This window comes from Phocoena sinus, chromosome 2 (assembly GCF_008692025.1).
Source record: "Phocoena sinus isolate mPhoSin1 chromosome 2, mPhoSin1.pri, whole genome shotgun sequence".
Taxonomy (NCBI): domain Eukaryota; kingdom Metazoa; phylum Chordata; class Mammalia; order Artiodactyla; family Phocoenidae; genus Phocoena; species Phocoena sinus.
The window spans coordinates 129945929-129969959 of record NC_045764.1 but is presented as its reverse complement, the minus strand read 5'-3'; the positions used below and the strand labels follow the sequence as shown (position 1 = coordinate 129969959).

Here is a 24031-nt window from a genome sequence, read left to right as displayed (position 1 = left end):
GGAGGGGGTGAAATTAAATGTGTATATTCAAGCTGATGTCAACTCAGATGTTCCTCATTGTTCTGTAATATGTCATTATATGTTAAATTCTTATGTGGAAGTATTTGTTCCTTAGTTATCTGTTCTTTTTGTTTCGAATATCTCTTTATTTATCAGTACCACAGTTTTTTATTGTTTTTTTTGTTTCTTTATAATATCCTTATTCTTTATGGTTGTAAATTTCTGTTTAACTCCTTGTAAAATTTGTTAGTTTCATAATGCTTAAACTATACGGGTACACTGGGAGCATTAAACTTAGAAAATCATGAGACCATTTCTGTTAATGTTAATGGATTTATTTCACAGACTTGTTTTTTCACTCGTCTTTATTGATAAGAATTAGCAGGGTTTAAATCCAAATGTTGGAACATTATTATCACACAGTAAAGACGTTTTGTTCTTTTTCTAAATGAAGACTGAAGTTGCTGAAGATCCTCAACAAGTTTCAACTGTTCATCTTCAACTAGGATTACCACTGGTTTTTATTGTCAGTCAACAAGCTACATATGAAGCTGATAGAACAACTGCAGAATGGGTTGCTTGGCGTCTTCTGGGAAAAGCAGGAGTTCTGCTCCTGTTAAGGTATTTTGAACATAAAGTAGTCACTATACTGTATTTAGCAGAACACTAATATTTTTCTTATACGGCAATCTGTTCACTTATAAATAAAATCAGATCTCTAATGGACTCTAATGTAGTTAAAACCAGTTGCTGAGCTAAAGTCTTTAATTATCAGCTTGATTAATATTTAGACCTTTAAACTTTGCTAAGTGAAGCTGTAGATTGAGACAGAGGGTAGAAAATCTGATCTGTATTTATGTGTAAAATTTCTCAGACTCACTAAATTGTAATCTTTCTTCATAAACATTTTTTAGAACTTACAGCTCTATTTTAGATTGACATCCTGGATGACTATTATTCTTGAGATTAACAACATAAAACATTTATTTCCTTTTTGAAAAAGGGACTCTTTGGAAGTGGACTTTCCTAAGAATGCTAATGTGGTCTTCAAAAGAGCAGAAGAGGTTAGTCATTTTATATATTGGTCTACAGTGTCTGCTTATTTAATACATGCGGTCCTAAAGTAACATACACTTATTATAGGAAAATTCTGTGAATTGCCACTATTCAAAGATAATTGCTGTTAACATTTTGGTGTGTTTTTTTTCATCTGTTACTCTGTCTCTCCGTGTGTGTGTGTTTATTTAAATATATATGTATTCTTTATTAATTTTTTTTGAATGCCAAGTGTCTTCTGTACTCTTATTATCATCATAGTCTGCATCAAGATACATAGCAATGATAGCAGGTTTCTTTTTAAAGCTTAGTATTAAATATTAAATATCTTTCCCCACTTTAATTTTACATTACTCTGCCAAGAAAAAATTAAAACTCAAGTTATCTGAAGCCTGGACACACTTCCATGATTAGCCGGGCTGTGTAAAAGTTGGTGGCTTTGTTCTTGCTGCTGTGTGAGCAGGTCCAGGCCCTATAAAGATGGACGAGGTTATCATTGTTTTTCAAAAGTGTGCTACAAAAATGGATGGCCTGTTATAAGCCAGGTTACAAAGTCAAGACGGGGGGGAGGGAGGGACAGTTTCTTCTGGAAACAGAATTTCTGAAGAGTCCCAGTCCATCATTTTTCCCCAGAATGGTTGGAGGGGGCGTAAAATCTCAACATGAGTTTCAAAGCCCCATCTCTGTGAGGGGACAGTAGTTGCCTTACTGAGGAGGGCGCGGCTCAGTGGTGAGGCGGCCACGTCTGCCCATCCCCACTGCTCTCAGCGAGGGAAAGGAGAGTTTAATGCCCAGGAGTGTGAAGTGGGCTGAAGGTCAGTTGGTACTGAATTCTCTATGAGGTTTCTTCTAGAAACAGACAACTCAGACCCTTGCTGTCACTTCAGCAAAGAAGTTATTTTAAAAGCACTTGGGAAGTTCCTCCTGTGCCCTTGCAGGGCGGCTCAGAGGAGGGAGTCATCAGTACAGCCCCCCTTCCAGGCCATGTCGGAACTCCTGAAAGTTGGAGACCCCGTAGAAGTGGATGAAGGCGGCTGCTACCACCAGGACGTGGAAGATCTGATGAGACTAGAACCATATGTTGGATTTTCCAGGGAAGAAGTGCTCGGGAATCCGTGCAGCATAAAGGCCAGCTCTGGTGATGTACATCACAGCTATGAGGAAGAACCAGCCCATCTGGCCCACCGTGGTGGCCTTGACGAAGCCCTCCACGATTGTAAAGTGCATGGTGGGCACGATGCCGCTCAAGCCAAGCCCCAGGAACACCCCTGCTCTTGTCTGCCGGTGCTTAGGAGTGGCAAACCAGTGCCACTGCACCACAATGATGGCAGAGGTGCCCACGCTGGAGAGGTAGATGAGCCGTGGCTGTGGGGAGCAGTAGAAGGAGTAACAGAGCCAGGGGACAAAGCTCCCTGTAATCAGCAGGGCAATCCCTGAATAATCCAGTTGGGAAAAGGTCTGAGAGACCTTCTCTGAGTGATAATAGACAGTGTGAAAGAGCCAGGAGAAGCTGAGGCAGAGCACCGTGCCTGGGAAGAACATCCCGAACACCACCTTCTCCTGAAGGGGGGGCATGAAGTACATGTTGGTCTGAGCATGGTCAGGATTCCCAGAAAGAGAAACAGCACAAAACCAAGCAGGTGGGTCCAGATGTTGCCTGTCTCCGTGTGGATGCGGAAGATGCTCTTGAAGCAGGCCCGGAAGGAGGGCATGGGCGGCCTGTGGCCGTGCAGCAGGTAGTCGTTGTCCTTCAGCCAGTCGGGGAGCACTGTCGTGCGGGATGACCCTCCAGCACCCCTCCCAGACCTTATGCACAAACTCCTCCATCTTCTCCACGGCATGGTGGGCTTGCAAGGGAAGTGTCGGCACGCAGCCCTCCTCCTCATCTTCCTGAGGCACTGGGCGTGCCTGCTCTTCTTTAGCTTTGCTTGGGCTGGCGATGCCCTGCTTGCTTAGCTCCTCTAGCAGGGGGCCCAGCTCAGCCAGCTCCGCTGTGTCAGCCTCCCTGTTCCCGGCAGGAGCCCCATTGCCCTGGGCCACCACAGGTCCTTTGTGAGAAGACATCTGGCTGGCACCTCAATGCCCTGTGGCTTCAGCTTGGGGAAAGGGTGGGGTCTCTAGGGCCCAGGGAGCAAAGAGTTCCCTGTGATGGAAGACAGGCGGGCGGCGGGCTCTGCTCGGGGCCGTGGACCCCGCGCTACATCCCGCGGCACTGGAGGCGGCCTGTGGCCAAACGGTGCGAATCTTCTGCCTATATATATACTGTAAAGAAATTTAGGATCATGCTATATATCCTGCTTTTCATGTACAGTTATATTTCATTACTTGCTATTGTGCTGTGATGCCTGACTTTGTACACTGTTTTGGACGTCACTGATTCTTTTGCTAAATTTCTGGAAGTAAGTTTTATTAAAGGAAATGGGAATTTTTAAGACTTTTAAAATGCATTGTCAAATTTCCCTCCAGAAGGGTTATACTTTTACCAGCAGGGTTTGGAATTTCTTGTTTCTCATACATCTTTGCCAATACTGAATGGTAACCTTAAAAAAAAAATCATTTCTATACACAAAAAAAGTTTCAGTATTAATTTGCATGTCTTTGATAACTTTGACTAGTTAGGTCATTTGTATTTACTCTGTAAATTTCTGTTAATGTCCCTTTTTCCTTAAATTGTTCTTAATTAAGAACTCTTTAGTTCTGAACATCTTGTAAATATTATATACATGTGCTAAAAAATTGTTGATATGTTTATGAACTGCCAGACAGTTTAAACTTAAATTCCCTTGCATAAGTCTATGATAGGAATACTGGGCTAAAGAGTCAGAAGACTTGGATTCTGTTCCTGCTAGTTCTGGGTCCAGATAACTGAATTAACTTCTTCAAGCTCAGATTTCTCATTTGTGAAATAGTCGTAAAACCTCCCCTTCTAACTTACAAGAAGTTTTATAAGACCCAATAGGAAAATACTTTGAGAACTGTAGTATTGTTCAAATGTGTACACTGTGGGGCTAGTATGCTTTGCTTTTTGACCAGGTAATGGAAAGAATACTTACTGAAGCTATTTTTTTTACTATTAGGTAAAGACCCCTAAGTAAGAAATTACTTAATTTGTTATTGGGAAATAGGTTTTGTAGAAGAATTAAAGTTCATGCTGTTGTCCCAGTGCATATAAAAGTTATATATATACTATACTGTAGTCTAGTAAGTGTGCCATAGCATTATGTCTAAAAAAACAATGTATATGCCTTAATTTAAAAATTCCTAATTGCTAAAAAAATGCTAACCATCATCTGAGCCTTCATTGAGTTGTAATCTTTTTGCTTGTGGAGGGTCCCGCCTTGATGTTGACGAGGTTGCTGACCGACCAGGGCAGTGGCTGCGGCAGTTTCTTAAGATCAGACGACAGTGAAGTTTGCCCCATTGATCGACTCTTCCTTTCATGAAAGATTTCTCTGTAGTATGCTACAGAGCAATGCTGCTGGTAGAATTTTACCCAGAGTAGAACGTCTTTCACAATTGGAATCAATCCTCTCAGACCCTGCTGCTGCTTTATCAACTTAGTTTTTGTAATATTCTCAATCCTTTGTTGTCGTTTCAACAGTCTTCACAGCATCTTCACCAGCAGTGAATTCCATCTCAAGAAACCACGTTCTTTGCTCATCCATAAGAAGCAACTCCTCATCCCTTCAAGTTTTATCATGAGGTTGCAGCAGGGATAATTTACTAAAATAATCCAGTGGCCTAAAATTTCATGTTTTAAAAATGTTTTGGTTGAGGCTTAGTGAAAGAAATTTTAATGGAACAATTTCAATGGAATAGAATTTGGTATTCTTAAAATACCTATGGGCAGATAGTATTTTTATGTTTATGGCTAAACAGGCAATTAAACTTTTTAGTGGAATTTTTTTAGATGAAGTATTATTTTGAATATTTCTGTAGAATACAAAATAATATTGTCTCTGTTTGCAATAAAATTGTAGATATTTTTATACCTCAGTTGTATTGAGGTGGGACTTACTGTTATATGTAAAATGCTTCAGATGTCAGTGTAATGTAATTGTGACAAGAAGCAAGCGAGACTTTCAGTTCTTTTTTGCCCTCTTTTTCAGTAGCACACACTATCTTTCTATAACGTATACTTTGGATGCTTTTAATAGTGATCGTGGAGTTAATTTACCTTTTTAAAAAAATATATTAAAATTGAAGTTCAGAGGTTTAGTTTCATTTCATTTTAGTATCAAACAAGTAAAACATTTTTATATTAAAATGCTTTGTTATATTTTAGTCATATCTTTTAAAATTAATGTATTCCTAGGGAGTGCCAGTGGAATTTTTGGTGTTAAGTAATATTGATTTAATCGTATCCCGTGTGGAAAGTAATATGCACATTGAGGAAATGCACGAAGATGAAGACAATGACATTGAAGGTCCAGATATGGGTAATATGTTTTTTTGATGATCATGCTGCCCTTCCATTTATGCCCAGCATCCTTAAGGTCAGGGAAATTTCAGTGAATTAACTGTCACATTCAAGAATGTGAAGAGGCCTGAAGAAATTAATTTTGAATTTCATTTTAGCCACTTGATGAGGTGTAAAGATATAAGGATGCTCTATTTTGTTTAGTGCGATACCTTTCACTGTTACATGTCAGGCTTCTAGCTTTCCACAAGTGTGCCTTTATCCTCCACATCAGTTCTTTCAGCCCTACTGGTCTACTCCGTGTTTAAAAAGGACCCAGGAGCCACAGTATGGTATTTTATTTTTATTATTCCTATTAGGTTATGAAATTCTGATAAATATAGTTGTATTTGTCAATGAATCCAATTGTTAGCAGTATAGTGAGTAGATTTTGATAACATTTTAATAATTCTTTTTAATATGTTATTTCTGCTTTTCTTTTTATTGCTCTTATTGCTTACATTTTTGAAGTATTCTGTAGTTTTCAAGGCTATTTCCCACTCATTATTTACTTTGATAGCTGTCCTCTGAGTTAGCTGAGGTCACCTTCGTTTTGTAGAGGAAAAAAATCTGTGTTTTAGCTCAGTTAAGTGATCTGCCCAGTGTCACACAAACGGCATGTGGAGCATTCTGACTTGAAATCTTACTTATGATCATTATCATTCCTAGTACTTCTTTTATAACATCAGTCCTATTCTGAAATTGCTTATTTACTTTTCTCTCTTCTCTATTGGTCTACAAAATTTCTAAGGCAGGGATTATGTCTTGTACATTCTAGTATCCCATTTAGTAAATACTTGAATTTTTATATAGTACTATTATCATGAGTCCCATTTAGTAAATACTTTTTTTTTAAATTAATTAATTAATTAATTTTTGGCTGTGTTGGGTCTTTGTTGCTGTGTGTGGGCTTTCTCTAGTTGCGGCGAGCGAGAGCTACTCTTCGTTGCAGTGCACGGGTTTCTCATTGTGGTGACTTCTCTTGTTGTGGACCATGGGTTCTAGGTGTGCAGGCTCAGTAGTAGTGGCTCACAGGCTCTAGAGCATAGGCTCAGTAATTGTGGCACACGGGCTTAGCTGCTCCGTGGCGTGTGGGATCTTCCCGGACCAGGGCTCAAACCCTTGTCCCCTGCATTGGCTGGTGGATTCTTAACCACTGTGCCACCAGGGAAGTCCCGTAAATACTTTTTATATAGTCCTATTATCATGATTCCCGAGATGGAAGTAATTTACATATTGTTTTCATGAGGTCTCTTTATTATGAGGATCAACATCTATATTATAAATTTAATAAGGGCTCTGAGCTTTAACTGTTACTGGTGACCAGCTTCTTGGTTTGAGCACTGCTCTAGTATTTTTCTGATATACAGAAGTTAGAATTGCTTGTGATTTAAGCCAGAGTTCTTCTCCATAGCATCGTCATTGTATAGGCAGATCTGTGTTTTGCTCTCTTGCTCCCTGCTTTATTCCTATCATGGTTCATATATTCTTCAGAGTCAGAGGAATCATCTGTAAATTTAATAAGATTCCTGTCCTCAGTGGCTAGTTGCCTGTTTCAAAATTTCATTGTTGCCATGTCTCCTGTTGTACTTCCTGATTCTCTGGCTTTAGTTTGCCCGCTGGTGCTGCCTTCTCTTTTTTTCTAACTCTCCCCTATCTTCTCTCCTCAGCCCAGTTCTCATGTTTCTTAAACAGCTTTCTTCTTTTGCTTTGTAGTGGAATTTTTTGTTTTGTTTTGTTTTTTGGGGTTTTTTTTTTTTTGGTCTTAACTTCCTATGTTTGTAATCCATACTGACCCATAATATAGTTTGATGTCATGCCCATATACACAGTTTCCTTCTCATTTTCATTTCATTCCCATTTATATGAGACATGGATGAGGGTTTGGAAAGAGTTTGTTACCATATAAGAGCGGAATATAAAGAAAAATGCCCTTCAAAGGAAATGGGCACAAGATGAATCAGAATTAAATGGACTGAGGTCTCCAAAAGGAGAGTATGAAAAAAAATAACAAACGTGTGGCTAAAGAGAGTGTGTGTGTATATATATATATATATATATACACACTATATATATATATATATATATATATATATATATATATATGAATTGGTGAAAGTTTGAGCTGAGGAATAAATAAATTTATAAATTATAAATTTATAAATGAGGGTGGCTTATTAAGAGAATGGGGAAGCAAGAAGGAGGTGTTTGGACAAGATAAGAGAAGAAAGGATGGATTGGGAAATAAGAATGGACTGGCAGGAAAATGAAAATACATGAATAATAAGAAAAAAACACAGTAAATGAGAAAATTGGCCTTTATTAATTTTGGTATTGAGGGCATAACTTTTAGTGTCATAGAATGTGGTATTTAAAAGTACCTTAAAATTAATAGTCGAACTCTTATGTTTCACAGGTTTGAATATTGAGACACAGAGTTATATAACTGACTAGAGTTACACAGCTAAAAATTGCCAATATGGTACTGAAATCCAGACCTAGTATTTTATTTTATAGTATTAGCAATCATATGGAAAATAATAATTTAGTTTTCTGAATGCATTGCCTTTCTCACTTCCTCCCTTCCTTTCTTTTTAATATCTTGTTACAGAGAATTATAAACTTACCATAAAGTAGACAGCATAATAGAACAAATCTCCAGGTACCCATTACCTGGCCTCGCCCAGCCACCATCAGTTTATGGCTAATCCTATTCCAATCACTGCCCTCCCTTTATTATTTTGCAGCAAATTCCAAACATACAAATTCATCCATAAATATTTCCCTGTGTATTTGAGAAATGTAAGGATTCTCCTTTTAAAATTAACATAATTAATGCTATTACTACATCTACAAAGTTAACAATAATTCTTAATATCAGAGTCAGTGTTCAGATTTCAACTTCATCATGATTTTTCATGCCACTGTTGCTTTGTACATGCTGTTCCTTTTACTCCATATGCCTCTGCTGCCTGCCTAAGTTTTATTTTTCTTTTAATGTTCAGCTTGTGTCAACTCTTCTAGGAAGCTTGTCTCTCTTATCAAGTTAGATGTTCCTCCAGTGTTATCATACAATCTATATAAATTCCAGTAGGATATTTGTGAGTTCATAATGTGTTTTTTATTTTTTTACCACATACTTTGATGGATGGATGAATGGGTGGGTGGATGGATCTATCTGTCTATCTTAAAGTTTTGTTTTTTTTTTTAAGATTTAATTGACATGTAACATGTTAGTTTTAGTTGTACACCATAATGATTCAATATTTCTATATATTGTGGTTAATGAAAGTTTTTTACATATTCAGAATCCACCCTTAACTCAATACACTTAGAATAAAATCCAAAATTCTTGGCTTATATGGCCTCTTATAATCCAGCTACTGTCTAGCCTAGAGTTTTCTCATGTTATTTCTTCAGGCCATCTTGTTTTAGTCAAATTTGCCTTCCCTCAGTACCTAGAATATGCTTAGCTCTTATTTCTCAGAGCTTTGCATGTGTTTTCCCTTTGCCTAAAACATCCTTTTATTGATTCTTTATCTGGTGGACTTTGAATCTCCCAATCTAAATCTCCCTGTTAATATCTCTCACTGTGTATTTAACCTTTCCTCTTAAACTGATCACATTTATAGTTATATATTTATTTAGTGATCAGTTTATTGACTGACTTTTCCATAGATTGAGGCTCTGTGTGGTCAGGGACTATGTCTGCTTTGTTTACTACTTTCCTTAATGTCTGTCACAGTGCTTGGCATGTAGTAGAAGCTAAAGAAACACTGTCAAATATGTATGGTAGGACTTTTTTGGCTTATAAATTAATATGTTGATTAGAAATAAAAGAGCAATATTTATATTATTTCTTGACAAGTTTAACGCCTTTTGGAATTGACTAAAACTTGACACTTTCTGGGTCAGGAAGCATCTGAGAGTCATTTAAGATAGGAAGCCAGACAACTGGAAAGTTTTCTTAATATCATGCATTTTAAATATTAAGATTGTATGAATTCAAAAGTTTTTATAAAATACCAAATTTTCACATGCTTGCCTGGGAGAAGAGCTTAAATTTTTTAAATTATACATTTATATTTATATTAATTTCTCTTCAAACATTTTAGATATTCAAGATGATGAAGTGGCAGAAACTGTTTACAGAGACAGGAAGAGACAGTTACCTTTGGAGCTCACAGTGGAACTAACAGAAGAGACATTTAATGCGACAGTAACAGCTTCTGACAGCATAGTGCTTTTCTATGCTGGTTGTGAGTATGAGTCTTTAGAGGTGACTACTATATTGCATATTAGGGCATTTAAAGTAGGCAGATTTTATTTTTGCATTCTGTTACTGCACATTGTAAAGTGACATAATTTTCATATGTTCCACACTTTGAAATATTTACTTCTAGCTGATTCTGGGGTTGTAAAACTGATTATATATATCTGACTTACAAATTGAAGGTTAATGATTAAACTAGATGTTAAGCTTACTAATTTAGAAAAATTATTGTTATTCAAGCTAACGACTGATTAACAGTTATTATAGATTTATAGGCACTATATTGCTTTTATCCTCAAACAATAACTGTTCAAGTATACTCCTTGCAGTATGAACGCAGAAACCCTCTTAAATGTTTGAACAATATTGACTACTGCATACTAGGATATTTCTTATTAATAAATAACAATTTGGGGAAACCCCATAAATCTATATGTTCATTATATATAAGTATGGATGCTTTAGAGCAGGGGTCCCCAACCCCCGGGCCATGGACCGGTACTGGTCTGTGGCCTGTTAGGAACCGGGCCACACGGCAGGAGGTGAGCAGCAGGCAAGCTGGCGAAGCTTCATCTGTATTTATAGCCACTCTCCATTGCTCGCATTACTGCCTGAGCTCTGCCTCCTGTCAGCATTGTGGTGAGTTGTATAATTATTTCATTATATATTACAATGTAATAATAAGGGAAATAAAATGCACAATAAATGTAATGTGCTTGAATCATCCCGAAACTATCCCCTCACCCTCTAGTCCGTGGAAAAATTGTCTTCCACGAAACCAGTTCCTGGTGCCAAAAAGGTTGGGGACCACTGCTTTAGAGATATGTACATTGTAATATCTGTTTAATTTTTTATTTTAATGTAGGGCAGGCAGTATCCATGGCATTTCTGCAGTCCTACATCGATGTGGCAATTAAGTTGAAAGGTATACTGTGGTATGCATGCTTATTTTCCTGATTTTGAGCCATAGCTATTTGTATAACTGTGTCATGCTAAAGATGTAGAAACCCATGTAAAATTTCAGGTTATTATGTTTGTATCTCCAAGGTTAATAAGTTAATGAACCATGAGTTTCAGAACTCTCAGAAGCATTCACTTTGTCTTCATAAAACTGTCTTGTAGCTACATAGTTAATCCAGTAATCTTTTTGGCTGAATTCAGTCATTCAGCAAACATTTATTGAGTGCCTACTCTGTGCCAGTTACTGTTAAATATTATTAAATATATACTAAATACTATATATACTAAATACTTTTAAATAAAAATTTGATAGATAAGACCACATCCTAATGAAGGAACTAAGATACCAGTGTTCTTGAAGCTATACGGTTAGGATATTTTTTAATAGCCAGGATCTTTTTATTTTAACTATTCTATGAAACCTGATTCAGTGGTAGACAAATAAGAATCCAAGGAATGAACTCAAAATGTCTATGCCACCATCCCAGCAAAGAAAAAAGGAGGAGTAGGGAGGCCTCTTAGCATTAGTAAGAGACAGATAGTGTTGGCTTAGGTAAGTATAATGTTTTGTAATCACTTGAATAAGACAGAATATATCATGCTTTGTGTCTTTAATATGATTTCCTCCTACTCTGTTTTTCTTGTTAATAAAAGCTATTATGGCTAAATAGGCTTTTTCTTGGCTACTCCAGGAATGCATCCATCATTTAGTTTTGAGGCACTAGCTTACAGGCTCTTTCATTATTTAGTAAGTTCCTTATGGGTGGAGACTGTGTCTTATACTCGGCTCACTGGACTTGGTGCATTGCATTACATTACAGAATATCTGGTGTTTAATAGTTGTTGAGTAAATGATTAAGCAAATGTAGTAGAGTTTCATAAATTTTGTTTTATTTAGTGGAAAATGTGTACTGATATACAACTTATATATTGGGGACTTTTGTGAACTCAAGAAATTGATTCCAGAAAGTCAATCCTAAACGCAACATGTTCTACAGTAATAAAAACATCAGAGGTATAAAAAATCATTTTTGAACCATTTCTCTTCCATTCATTTCCCAACCACATTTGATCCAACTTTTGATTATTTCATTCCCCAAGTGAAGAGATGATTAAGTCTATAGATACTGTGATCCCTAACTTTTTTTTTTTTTTTGCGGTACGCGGGCCTCTCACTGTTGTGGCCTCTCCTGTTGCGGAGCACAGACTCCGGACGCGCAGGCTCAGCGGCCATGGCTCACGGGCCCAGCTGCTCCGTGGCATGTGGGATCCTCCCGAAACGGGGCACGAACCCGTGTCCCCTGCATTGGCAGGCGGACTCTCAACCACTGCGCCACCAGGGAAGCCCCTTAACATTTTTTTTTTAAAGCAATCTTGTCATTCTCTTTTAGATTCTCCTTTATGGTGGCAATTTATAGACAGATTTAAGTTTCTTCTCTTAGGTTTTCCAGCCTTATTGGTAAATAATTAGAAGAAAGAAAAAGGGGGAAAATATAAACCACAATGAAATAGTAATTGGATAATGTCCCTGAATAATAGAATTATTCCCCCCTCCCCAGCCCATTTGGTTAGATACCAAATGAAAATGGAAAAAGATTCTCTTACTTTCTTCTCTGTTAATGACCAAATAAAGATGTGACCCCTCAATGCAAGGACTCTTAGTTGTATGTGTTTGTAGAATAAAAAAGCAGATAACCAACCCAAGGGCTTGATTCCTTTTTTGATTAGTATGTTCTTTATGAATAACAATCCTGTTAGTAATTAGATATCAGATAAATGGATTGTTTTGGAAGTTCATGAGGCTTAATATAGAAATGCATACTATATGTAACAATAGTGTTTTGTGTCTATGGTGAAGCCTATACTGTAATTTTGTAAATTGGGAAAATATTGTAATACTTTGGTCCTTTAGTCCTGTAATCTCTCATATTGACTTGGGAAAAAGCCACTTTTTATCTCTTAGTACAAGAGGATGGAGAATATTTTATACTCAGTCACAAGGTGGCAGCAAATGTCAAGTTTTTATAATTACATAGTATCTGTAGCTAAGAGAGTCTGTTTTGTTTTGTTTTTCTTTTAAATTAAGACCCCTATTTGGAATTGCTGCATTGATAAAGTATGTGGAATGTAATACTACAGTCATCTTAGAATATTAGACTATTTCCATTTGAAACATGATTAAGTGTTGAAACCATTTTACAGGAAAGAAAATAAAAATGTGATAACTTCAGTATAAGTAGCCTTATAACTTTTAATGATATGTATCAATATTCTTTTTCCAGTTTTAAAGATAACATCAAAGTTTTCAACTTGGACAAAGGAATAATAACATTTTTAGCAGTAGACCCATTGAGGATGCTTATTGAAGGGAAAGAACTACATTTGTAATAACACCATGTTCCATCCTTGGGTGGCAGTACATAATATGATATTGTCTGAACAAGCACCAGTACAAGCACCACTAGATATTTATTGACTAAATGATTAAAATAAAGGGTAAGAGAACTTTATAGAGTAGATCCAGCTTTACAAGGAATAAGAATTTATTTTTGTCTATATGCACATATAATATTCAGGTATTAATATACTTTAGTGTAAACATTGAAAATTTGTTCACGAAGAAATATCAGGGCACATTTCACAAATTTTTTATTGGGCACATAATAGGTAACAGACATTGTACTAGGCAGCAGGTTTATAGTGGTGAATAAGACAGACTAGACCCTGCCTATATTATCAAACAGATTGCTAACACTAAATCTAAGGTAGTAAGTTATTGCATCTATGAGATATAATCTAGGATCATTTAAAATGTAAGAAAGAAGTTTCAGTATTAAAACTTTTGGCAATAAGATATTAAAATACTGCATTTCACAATTTTAGTCATAAGGGTAGATAATATCTTAAAGTAGGATATAACCTATATTGATACACAAAGATTCCTTCTTTGATCTAATATTATATTAAAGTTTCCTTTTATTAGAATTTATTCTTTCACTAGCTGAGTTGTGTGGTGCTTTGTCATTTGTTTTTTGATATCTCTTCACCTAATTAGTTACACATTTTGGAGGGCCTTCCATACACAGTTGACTTAAACAACACAAGGATTAGGGATGTTGACCCTCTGTGCAGTAGAAAATCCAAGAATAACAGATTTGGCCCTCTGTATACATGGTTGCACCATATCTGAGGTTCCATATCCATGGATTCATCCAACCATGGAATGTGTAGTACTGTAATATTTACTATTGAGAAAAACCCACATATAAGTGGACCTGCACAGTTGAAACCTGTGTTATTCAAGGGTCAACTGTATTAGTATAGAACAAGTAGAAATTTCTCTTTGGAATTCCACTATGATGTGTTTTCTTGGGCTGAGAAGAGATTATAATATTTTAAATAAGTAAATAAGAAATTATAATATTTAGACAGGATGGGTATGTGAAGCCCTAAATGAATTCCATGTGTTAGTTTATTCACACACATATTTAAGGTGTTTCATGTTCAAGGACCACTCTGGGTGCTGGAAAACCAGTGACAAGGAAAACAGACACAGTCCCTACTCTCAGGGAGCTCTAATCGTACAACAACACAGATGAGTACATAATTACATGATGAGATAGGGAAAAGAGCTTGGTCCTCTAAGAGCATAGGAATCTGATGCAGATCAGGGTGTCAGAGGAGGCTTCCTTGAAGTGGTCACACGTGCAGAGATCTGAAGGGGTGAAAAGACCTGACTGCAGAAACTGGTGGGTGTGGGCTGGTAGCAAAGTAGATTTGAGTTTTGAAAAGATATCTCTAGCTTCAGTGTAGAGACATATCGAATTCAGGGAGATAAATTAGGAGAAATGATAAATGGTGGCAGTGAAGAGAGAGGGACAGATATAAGAGGTATTTAAAATTCAGGTGGTAAAATTGAAGGGCATGCTGATTGATGTGATTAGACCTGTGGAGTTTAGGAATGGGGAGGCGCAAGAAATGGTACTTTGTTTTCCGAGTTATACAAAGATGGCAACATTCACTACTATTCAGAGGAAAGAAACCATATTTGTTTTAGACATCTTGAGTTTGAGGATGTTTCCGTTCAAAGGGAACTAGAGAAGGCAGTAAGAATACATTGGTCTGGAACATTAAAGGATGAGCCTGGGCCAAAGCTATAAATTTAGGATTCATTAGATTGTCGATGATTATTGAGATTGTCTAGAAGAGAGGGTAGAACACGAAGAGAAAGCAGCTTAAACTGAGCCTTGGGGGAACTCCTGACTCCACTGGCAGAAGAGCCTGCAAGAGGGACCAAAATGGAGCAGCTAGAGAGTCAGGTGTGGGGATGGGAGCCAATAGAGGAAGGTGCTGCAGAAAATCAAGGGAAGAGAGTGTTTCAGCTGGAGTGTTTCATGCTGCTGAGAAGTTGTAATAAGAATGGGATATAGAGGTGGGGTCAAGATGGTGAGGTGGGAAGATGCAGAGATAGTGTCTCCCCACAACTAGGGCGCCTGCCAGCTGCTGGTGGGGGACTCTGATCCCCAAGGAGATGGAAGGAACCCCAAAGTGAACCGGCAGCTTGCAGGATCCTGGTTCACAAGCCCGGGGTCTGGCCGTAGCTCCTGCAGTGGGAGCTCTGAGTCCAAACCACTGGACTAACAGAGAACCTCAGATCCCAGGGAATATTCATCAGAGTGAGGTCTCAAGGAGGTCCCCATCTCAGCACCAATTTATAGTAATGATATAAAGATGATCCAGAATGTCAGAAATAGAATGGAGGCATGGATTGAGAAAATACAGGAAATGTTTAACAAAGATCTGGAAGAAGTAAAGAACAAACAACAGAGATGAACAACACAAGAAAAATACACTAGAAGGAATCAATAACAGAATAACGGAGGCAGAAGAACGAATAAGTGAGCTGGAAGACAACATGGTGGAAATAACTGCTGAGGAGTAGAAAAAAGAAAAAAGAATGAAAAGAATTGAAGACAACCTTAGAGACCTCTGGGACAACACGAGACGCACCAACATTCGAATTACTGGGGTCCCAGAAGAAGAAGAGAAAAAGAAAGGGTCTGAGAAAATATTTGAAGAGATTATAGTTGAAAAGTTCCCTAACATGGGAAAGGAAATAGTCAATCAAGTCCAGGAAGCACAGAGAATCCCATACAGGATAAACTCTAGGAAAAACACACCAATACATATATTAAACCAACAAAAATTCAAAGAAAAAAGTAGCATCAAGGGTAAAACAAAAAATAACATACAAAGGAATCCCCATAAGGTTACCAGCTGATTTTTCAGCAGAAACTCTGCAGGCCAGAAGGGAATGGCAGGATATACTTAAAAGTAATGAAAGAGAAAAACCTACCAACAAGATTACTCTACCTAGCAAGGATCTCATTCAGATTTGATGGAGAAGTCAAAAGCTTTTCAGATAAGCAAAAGGTAAGAGAATTCAGTATCACCAAACCAGCTTTACAATAAATGCGAAAGAAACTTCTCTAAGTGGGAAACACAAGAGAAGAAAAAGACCCACAAAAAGAAACCCAAAACAATTAAGAAAATGGTAATAGGAACATACATATCGATAGTAGCCTTGAATGTAAATGGATTAACTGCCAACCAAAAGACACAGACTGGTTGAATGGATACAAAAACAAGACCCATATATATGCTGTCTACAGGAGACCCACTTCAGACCTAGAGACACATACAGACTGAAAGTGAAGGGATGGAAAAAGATATTCCATGCAAATGGAAATCAAAAGAAAGCTGGAGTAGCAATACTCATATCAGATAAAATAGACTTTAAAATGAAGACTGTTATAAGAGATAAGGAGGGACACTTCATAATGATCAAAGGATCAATCCAAGAAGAAGATATAACAGTTATAAAAATTTATGTACCCAACATAGGAGCACCTCAATACATAAGGAAAATGCTAACAACCATGAAAGGAGAAATCAACAGTAACACAATAATAGTAGGGGATTTTAACACCCTACTTACACCAATGGATAGATCATCCAGACAGAAAATAAATAATGAAACACAAGCTTTAAATGACACAATAGACCAGATAGATCTAATTGATACTTATAGAACATTTCACCCAAAAGTGTCAGAATACACTTCTTCTCAAGTGCACATGGAACATTCTCCAGGATAGATCACATCTTGGGTCACAAATCAAGCCTTGGAAAATTTAAGAAAATCGAAATTGTATTATGCAACTTTTCTGACCACAACACTATGAGATTGGAAATCAATTACAGGAAAAAAACCTGTAAAAAACACAAATACATGGAGGCTAAACAGTGCACTACTAAATAACCAAGAAATCACTGAAGAAATCAAAGAAGAAATAAAAAAAAACATAGAAACAAATGTTGATGAAATCACAATGACCCCAAACCTATGAGATGCAGTAAAAGCAGTTCTAAGAGGGAAGTTTATAGCAATACAATCTCACCTCAAGACACAAGAAAATTGTCAAATAAACAATCTAACCCTACACTTAAAACAACTAGAGAAAGAAGAACAAAGAAAACCCAAAGTCAGTAGAAGGAAAGAAATCATAAAGATCAGAGCAGAAATAAATGAAATAGAAACAAAGACAACAATAGCAAAGATCAATAAAACTAAAAGCTTGTTCTTTGAGAAGATAACAAAATTGATAAACCCTTAGACTCATCAAGAAAAAAAGGAAGAGGGCTCAAATCAATAAAATTAAAAATGTAAAAGGAGAAATCACAACTGACATTGCAGAAATACAAAGGATTTAAGAGACTACTAAAAACAACTATACTCCAATAAAATGGACAACCACAAAGAAATGGACAAATTCTTGGACAAATGGACAAAACTTTCCAAGATGGAACCAGGAAGAATTAAAAGTATAAACAGACCTATCACAAGTAATGAAATTGAAACCAGAATTTAAAGTCTTCCAACAAACAGAAGTCCAGGACCAGATGGCTTCACAGGAGAATTCTATCAAACATTTAGAGAAGAGCTAACACTCATCCTTTTCAAACTCTTCCAAAAAATCGCAGAGGAAGAAACACTCCCAAATTCATTCTACAAAGCACATCACCCTGATACCAAAGCCAGAAAAAGATATCACAAAAAAAGGAAAATTAAAGACCAATATCACTGATGAACATAGATGCAAAAATCCTGAACAAAATACTAGCAAACAGAATCCAACAGCACATTAAAAGGATCGTACACCATGATCAAGTGGGATTTATCCCAGGGATGCAAGGATTCTTCAGTATATGCAAATCAATCAATGTGATACACCACGTTAACAAATTCAGGAATAAAAACCATATGATTATCTCAATAGATGCAGGAGAAGCTTCTGACAAAATTCAACATCGATTTATGATAAAACTCTCCAGAAAATGGGCATAGAGGGAACCTACCTCAACATAATAAAGACCATATATGACAAACCCACAGCAAGCATCATACTCAATGGTAGAAAACTGAAAGCATTTCCACTAAGATCAGGAAAAAGACAAGGATGTCCACTCTTGCCACTATTATTCAACATAGTTTTGGAAGTCCTTGCCACAGCAATCAGAGAAGAAAAAAGAAATAAAAGGAATACAAATTGGAAAAGAAGAAGTAAAACCGTCACTGTTTGCCAATGACATGATAATATTCATAGAAGATCCTAAAGATGCCACCAGAAAACTACTAGAACTAATCAATGAACTTGGTAAGGTTGCAGGATACAAAATTAATGCACAGGAAACTCTGGCATTCCTATACACCAACAATGAAAAATCAGAGAAATTAAGGAAACACTCCCATTTACCACTGCAACAAAAAGAATAAAATACCTAGGAATAGACCTGCCTAAGGAGGCAAAAGACTTGTACTTAGAAACTATAAAACAATGCTGAAAGAAATCAAAGATGACATAAACAGATGGAGAAATATACCATGTTCTTAGATTAGAAGATTCAATATTGTGAAAATGACTATACTACTCAAAGCAATCTACAAATTCAGTGCAATCCCTATCAAACTACCAATGGAATCCTTCACAGAATTAGAACAAAAAATTTTACAATTCATATGGAAACACAAAAGATCCCGAATAGCCAAAGCAATCTTGAGAAACAAAAATGGAGTTGGAGGAATCAGGCTATCTGACTTCAGACTATACCACAAAGCTACAGTAATAAAGACAGTATGGTGCTGGCACAAAAACAGAAATATAGATCAATGATACAGGATAGAATGCCCAGAGATAAACCCAGGCACATATGGGCACTTAATTTACGACAAAGGAGGCAAGAACATACAATGGAGAAAAGACAAACTCTTCAATAAGTGCTGGGAAAACTGGACAGCTACACGTAAAAGAATGAAATTAGAACACTACTTAACACCATACACAAAAATAAACTCCAAATGGATTAAAGACTCAAATGTAAGACCAGACACTATAAAACTCTTAGAGGAAAAACACTCTTTGACATAAGATCTTTTTTCTCCCACCTCCTAGAGTAACAGAAATAAAAATAAATAAATAAATGGGACTTAATTAAACTTAAAAGCTTTTGCACAGCCAAGGAAACCATACACAGGACAAAAAACACCACCCTCAGAGAGAAAATATTTGCAAATGAAACAACAGACAAAGGATCATCTCCAAAATATACAAACAGCTCATGGAGCTCAATATCAAAAAAAACAATCCAGTTAAAAAATGGGCAGAAGACCTAAATTGACACTTAACCAAGGAAGGCATACAGATGGCCAAGAGGCACATGAAAAGATGCTCAACATACTAATTAGTAGTGAAATGCAAATCAGAACTACAAAGAGGTATCACCTCATGCCGGTCAGAATGGTTGTTATCAAAAAATCTAGAAACAATAAATTCTGGAAAGGGCGTGGTGAAAAGGGAACCCTTCTGCACTGTTGGTGGGAATGTAAATTAATACAACCACTATGGAAAACAGTATGGAGATTCCTTAAAAAACTAAACATAGAACTACCATACAACCCAGCAATCCCACTACTGGGCATATACCCTGAGAAAACCATAATTCAAAAAGAGTCATGTACCACAGTGTTCATCACAGCTCTATTTACAATAGCCAGGCCATGGAAGCAACCTAAATGTCCATCGGCAGATGAATGGATAAAGAAGATGTGACACATATGTACAATGGAATATTACTCGGCCATAAAAAGGAACAAAATTGAGTTATTTGTAGTGAGGTGGATGGACCTAGAGTCTGTCATACAGAGTGAAGTAAGAAGGAGAAAAACAAACACCCTATGCTAACGCGTATATATGGAATCCCCCTCCCCCCCCAAAAATGGTACTGATGAACCTAGTTACAGGGCAGGAATAAAGAGGTAGACATAGAAAATGGACTTGTGGACATGGAATGGGAGGGCGAAGCTGGGGCAAAGTGAGAGTAACATCGACATATATACACTACCGGATATAAAATAGTTGGCTGCTGGGAAGCAGCAACATAGCACAGGGAGATCAGCTCGGTGCTTTGCGATGACATAGAGGGGTGCGAGGGAGGCTCAAGAGGGAGGAGATATGGGGACATGTGTATGCATATGGCTGATTGGCTTTGTTGTGCAACAGAAATTGACACTGTAGTGTGAAGCCATTATATTCCAATAAGCATTAAATAAAAGAGTGGGATATAAAAAATATTGTCAGTTCTCAACAAATGAGTTTTCTACATTAACATTTGTAAAATGTGCATTTTCCTTTTATTTAGGCACCTCTACTATGCTGCTTACTAGAGTAAACTGTGCAGATTGGTCTCATGTATGTGCCAAGCAAAATGTTACTGAATTTCCTGTTGTCAAGATGTACAAGGAAGGCGAGAACCCAGTATCTTATGCTGGTATGCTAGGAACTGAAGATCTCCTAAAATTTATCCAGCTGTAAGTATTCAGCTTCACCCTAAGATTTTTTAAATGTTAGGTCTATAAAACTTCTAATTCCCATACTTCGTTGACACACTTTGGATAGGTTAAGGAGGTATGAATTGCGATCACAGGGGAAACACTAATGAGCAGAGCCTATCTACTACATTCCATCACCTTTAGGGAGATAGAAATTTTGTTTAAGAGATAGAAATTTTGTTTAATGAGGCTGATTTTTTCCTTAGAATAGTATTTAATTGTCTTTATTTTGTCAGTGCTTGTCCTGTGGAATATGCTACGTTCAGTATATTTTATTTTTTACAAGCTGAAAAGTATCTTTAAAAATTAATTTTGAATATAGTTAAATATTCATCCAGCAACAGGATTTCATGCCCAGTGAATATTACGTCTGTCCAAGAAGCAGAAGAATATTTAAGTGGAAAATTACATAAAGACCTGGTCTCCTATTCTAGCGTGTCAGTACTGGGGCTGTTTAGTCCAACCATGACAACAGGTAAGTGGAATTGAACATTTAAATTATGTAATATATAGCTAACGAACTCGTTTACTAGGGTTTTTTTTGAAAGAATTAATATCTTTTTAAATTATAGAGAATTCAATTAGAGAATTTTGAAACTACAGAGAAGTTGGAAGAAAAAAATAAAAATCTGTAATTATTTAGAGTTGTTGAACTTTAATGTAATTCCTTCACTGTTTTTCTGTGTACCGATATATTGCATATTTATGTACATTTTAGTGTAATTGGGCTAGTACTATGTATTTAGGTTAGTATCTGCTGTTTTTATTTAACATTAAGTGGGTGCCTTTTTTCAGGTGATTAATATTCTTCAAAAACATCATAGCTGTATAATATTTGATTGGATGAATATACCATAATTTATTTAACTATTGCCAACAAATAATATTTTTGTTTCCCTTTTTTCTTTTTGCTATATGTAAAGAATATTTTCATTTATGAGTCTTTGTATAGATTTTAGGATTCTCTATGTATAGTATCACGTCATCTGCAAACAGTGACAGCTTTACTTCTTCTTTTCCGATTTGGATTCCTTTTATTTCTTTTTCTTCTCTGATTGCTGTGGCTAAAACTTCCAACACTATGTTGAATAATAGTGGTGAGAGTGGACAACCTTGTCTTGTTCCTGATCTTAGAGGAAATGGTTTCAGTTTTTCACCATTGAGAACGATGTTGGCTGTGGGTTTGTCATATATGGCCTTTATTATGTTGAGGTAAGTTTCCTCTATGCCTACTTTCTGGAGGGTTTTTATCATAAATAGGTGTTGAATTTTCTCAAAAGCTTTTTCTGCATCTATTGAGATAATCATATGGTTTTTCTGCTTCAATTTGTTAATATGGTGTATCACATTAATTGATTTGTGTATATTGAAGAATCCTTGCATTCCTGGGATTAACCACACTTGATCATGGTGTATGATCCTTTTAACGTGCTGTTGGATTCTGTTTGCTAGTACTTGGTTGAAGATTTTTTTCATTTATGTTCATCAGTGGTATTGGCCTGTAGTTTTCTTTCTTTTTGACATCTTTGTCTGGTTTGGTGGTGATGGTGGCCTCATAGAATGAGTTTGGGAGTGTTCCTCCCTCTGCTATATTTTGGAAGAGTTTGAGAAGTATAGGTGTTAGCTTTTCTCTAAATGTTTGATAGAATTCACCTGTGAAGCCATCTGGTCCTGGGCTTTTGTTTGTTGGAAGATTTTTAATCACAGTCTCAATTTCAGTGCTTGTGATTCGTCTGTTTATATTTTCTATTTCTTACTGGTTTGGTCTCGGAAGGTTGTGCTTTTTCTAAGAATGTGTCCATTTCTTCCAGATTGTCCATTTTATTGGCATATAGTTGCTTGTAGTAATCTCTCATGATCCTTTGTATTTCTGCAGTGTCAGTTGTTACTTCTCCGTTTTCACTTCTAATTCTATTGATTTGAGTCTTCTCCCTTTTTTTCTTCATGAGTCTGGCGAATGGTTTATCAATTTTGTTTATCTTCTCAGAGAACTAGCTTTTACTTTTATTGATCTTAGCTATTGTTTCCTTCATTTTTTTGGTTTATTTCTGATCTGATCTTTATTATTTCTTTCCTTTTGCTAGCTTTGAGGTTTTTTTGTTCTTCTTTCTCTGATTGCTTTAGGTATAAGGTTAGGTTGTTTATTTGAGTTGTTTCTTGAGGTACAACTGTATTGCTTTATACTTTCCTCTTATAGAATTGATTTTGCTGCATCCCATAGGTTTTGGGTCATCGTTTTTTCACAGGCATTTGTTCCTAGGTATTTTTTTATTTCCTCTTTGATTTCTTCAGTAATCTCTTGGTTATTTAGTGTATTGTTTAGCCTCCATGTGTTTGTAATGTTTACAGATTTATTCCTGTAATTGCTATCTAGTCTCATAGCGTTGTGGTTGGAAAAGATACCTGATATGATTTCAGTTTTCTTAAGTTTACCAAAGCTTGATTTCCGACCCAAGGTATGATCTATCCTGGAGAATGTTCCATGAGCACTTGAGAAGAAAGTGTATTCTGTTGTTTTTGGATGGAATGTTCTATAAATATCAATTAAGTCCATCTTGTTTAATGTATCATTTAAAGCTTGTGTTTCCTTATTTATTTTCAATTTGGATGATCTGTCCATTGGTGAAAGTGGGCTGTTAAAGTCCCCTACTATGATTGTGTTAATGTCGCTTTCCCCTATTATGGCTGTTAGCGTTTGCCTTATGTATTGAGGTGCTCCTATGTTGGGTGCATAAATATTTACAATTGTTATATCTTCTTCTTGGATTGATCCCTTGATCGTTATGTAGTGTCCTTCTTTGTTTCTTGTAATAGTCTTTATTTTAAAGTCTATTTTGTCTGATATGAGAATTGCTACTCCAGCTTTCATTTGGTATCCATTTGCATGGAATAGCTTTTTCCATCCTCTCACTTTCAGTCTGTATGTATCCCTAGGTCTGAAGTGGGTCTCTTGTAGACAGCATATATACGGGACTTGTTTTTGTATCCATTCAGCCCGTCTATGTCTTTTGGTTGGAGCATTTAATCCATTTACACTTAAGGTAATTATTGATATGTATGTTTCTATTCCCATTTTCTTCATTGTTTTGGGTTTGTTATTGTAGGTGTTTTCCTTCTCTTGTGTTTCCTGCCTAAAGAAGTTCCTTTAGCATTTGTTGTAAAGCTGGTTTGGTGGCGCTGAATTCTGTTAGCTTTTGCTCGTCTGTAAATTTTTTAATTTCTCTGTCGAATCTGAATGAGATCCTTTCTGGGTAGAGTAATCGTGGTTGTAAGTTTTTCCCTTTCATCACTTTGAATTTGTCCTGCCATTCCCTTCTGGCTTGCAGAGTTTCTG

General features: G+C 36.5%; 1 protein-coding gene and 1 pseudogene across 2 annotated transcripts in view; one reads left to right on the top strand and one right to left on the bottom strand.

Moving 5' to 3' along the window:
- The window catches only part of TXNDC16 (thioredoxin domain containing 16), a 120289-nt gene that overhangs the window by 64447 nt on the left and 31811 nt on the right, over positions 1 to 24031 (top strand). For both annotated transcript variants that reach the window (XM_032624689.1, XM_032624690.1), the window contains 7 exons: positions 455 to 621; positions 1004 to 1064; positions 5372 to 5495; positions 9631 to 9774; positions 10654 to 10713; positions 20508 to 20676; positions 21036 to 21172. In XM_032624689.1, the coding sequence (XP_032480580.1) occupies positions 455 to 621; positions 1004 to 1064; positions 5372 to 5495; positions 9631 to 9774; positions 10654 to 10713; positions 20508 to 20676; positions 21036 to 21172 (862 nt within the window). The remainder of the gene's footprint in view (positions 1 to 454; positions 622 to 1003; positions 1065 to 5371; positions 5496 to 9630; positions 9775 to 10653; positions 10714 to 20507; positions 20677 to 21035; positions 21173 to 24031) is intronic.
- LOC116749883 lies at positions 2001 to 3302 on the bottom strand (annotated as a pseudogene).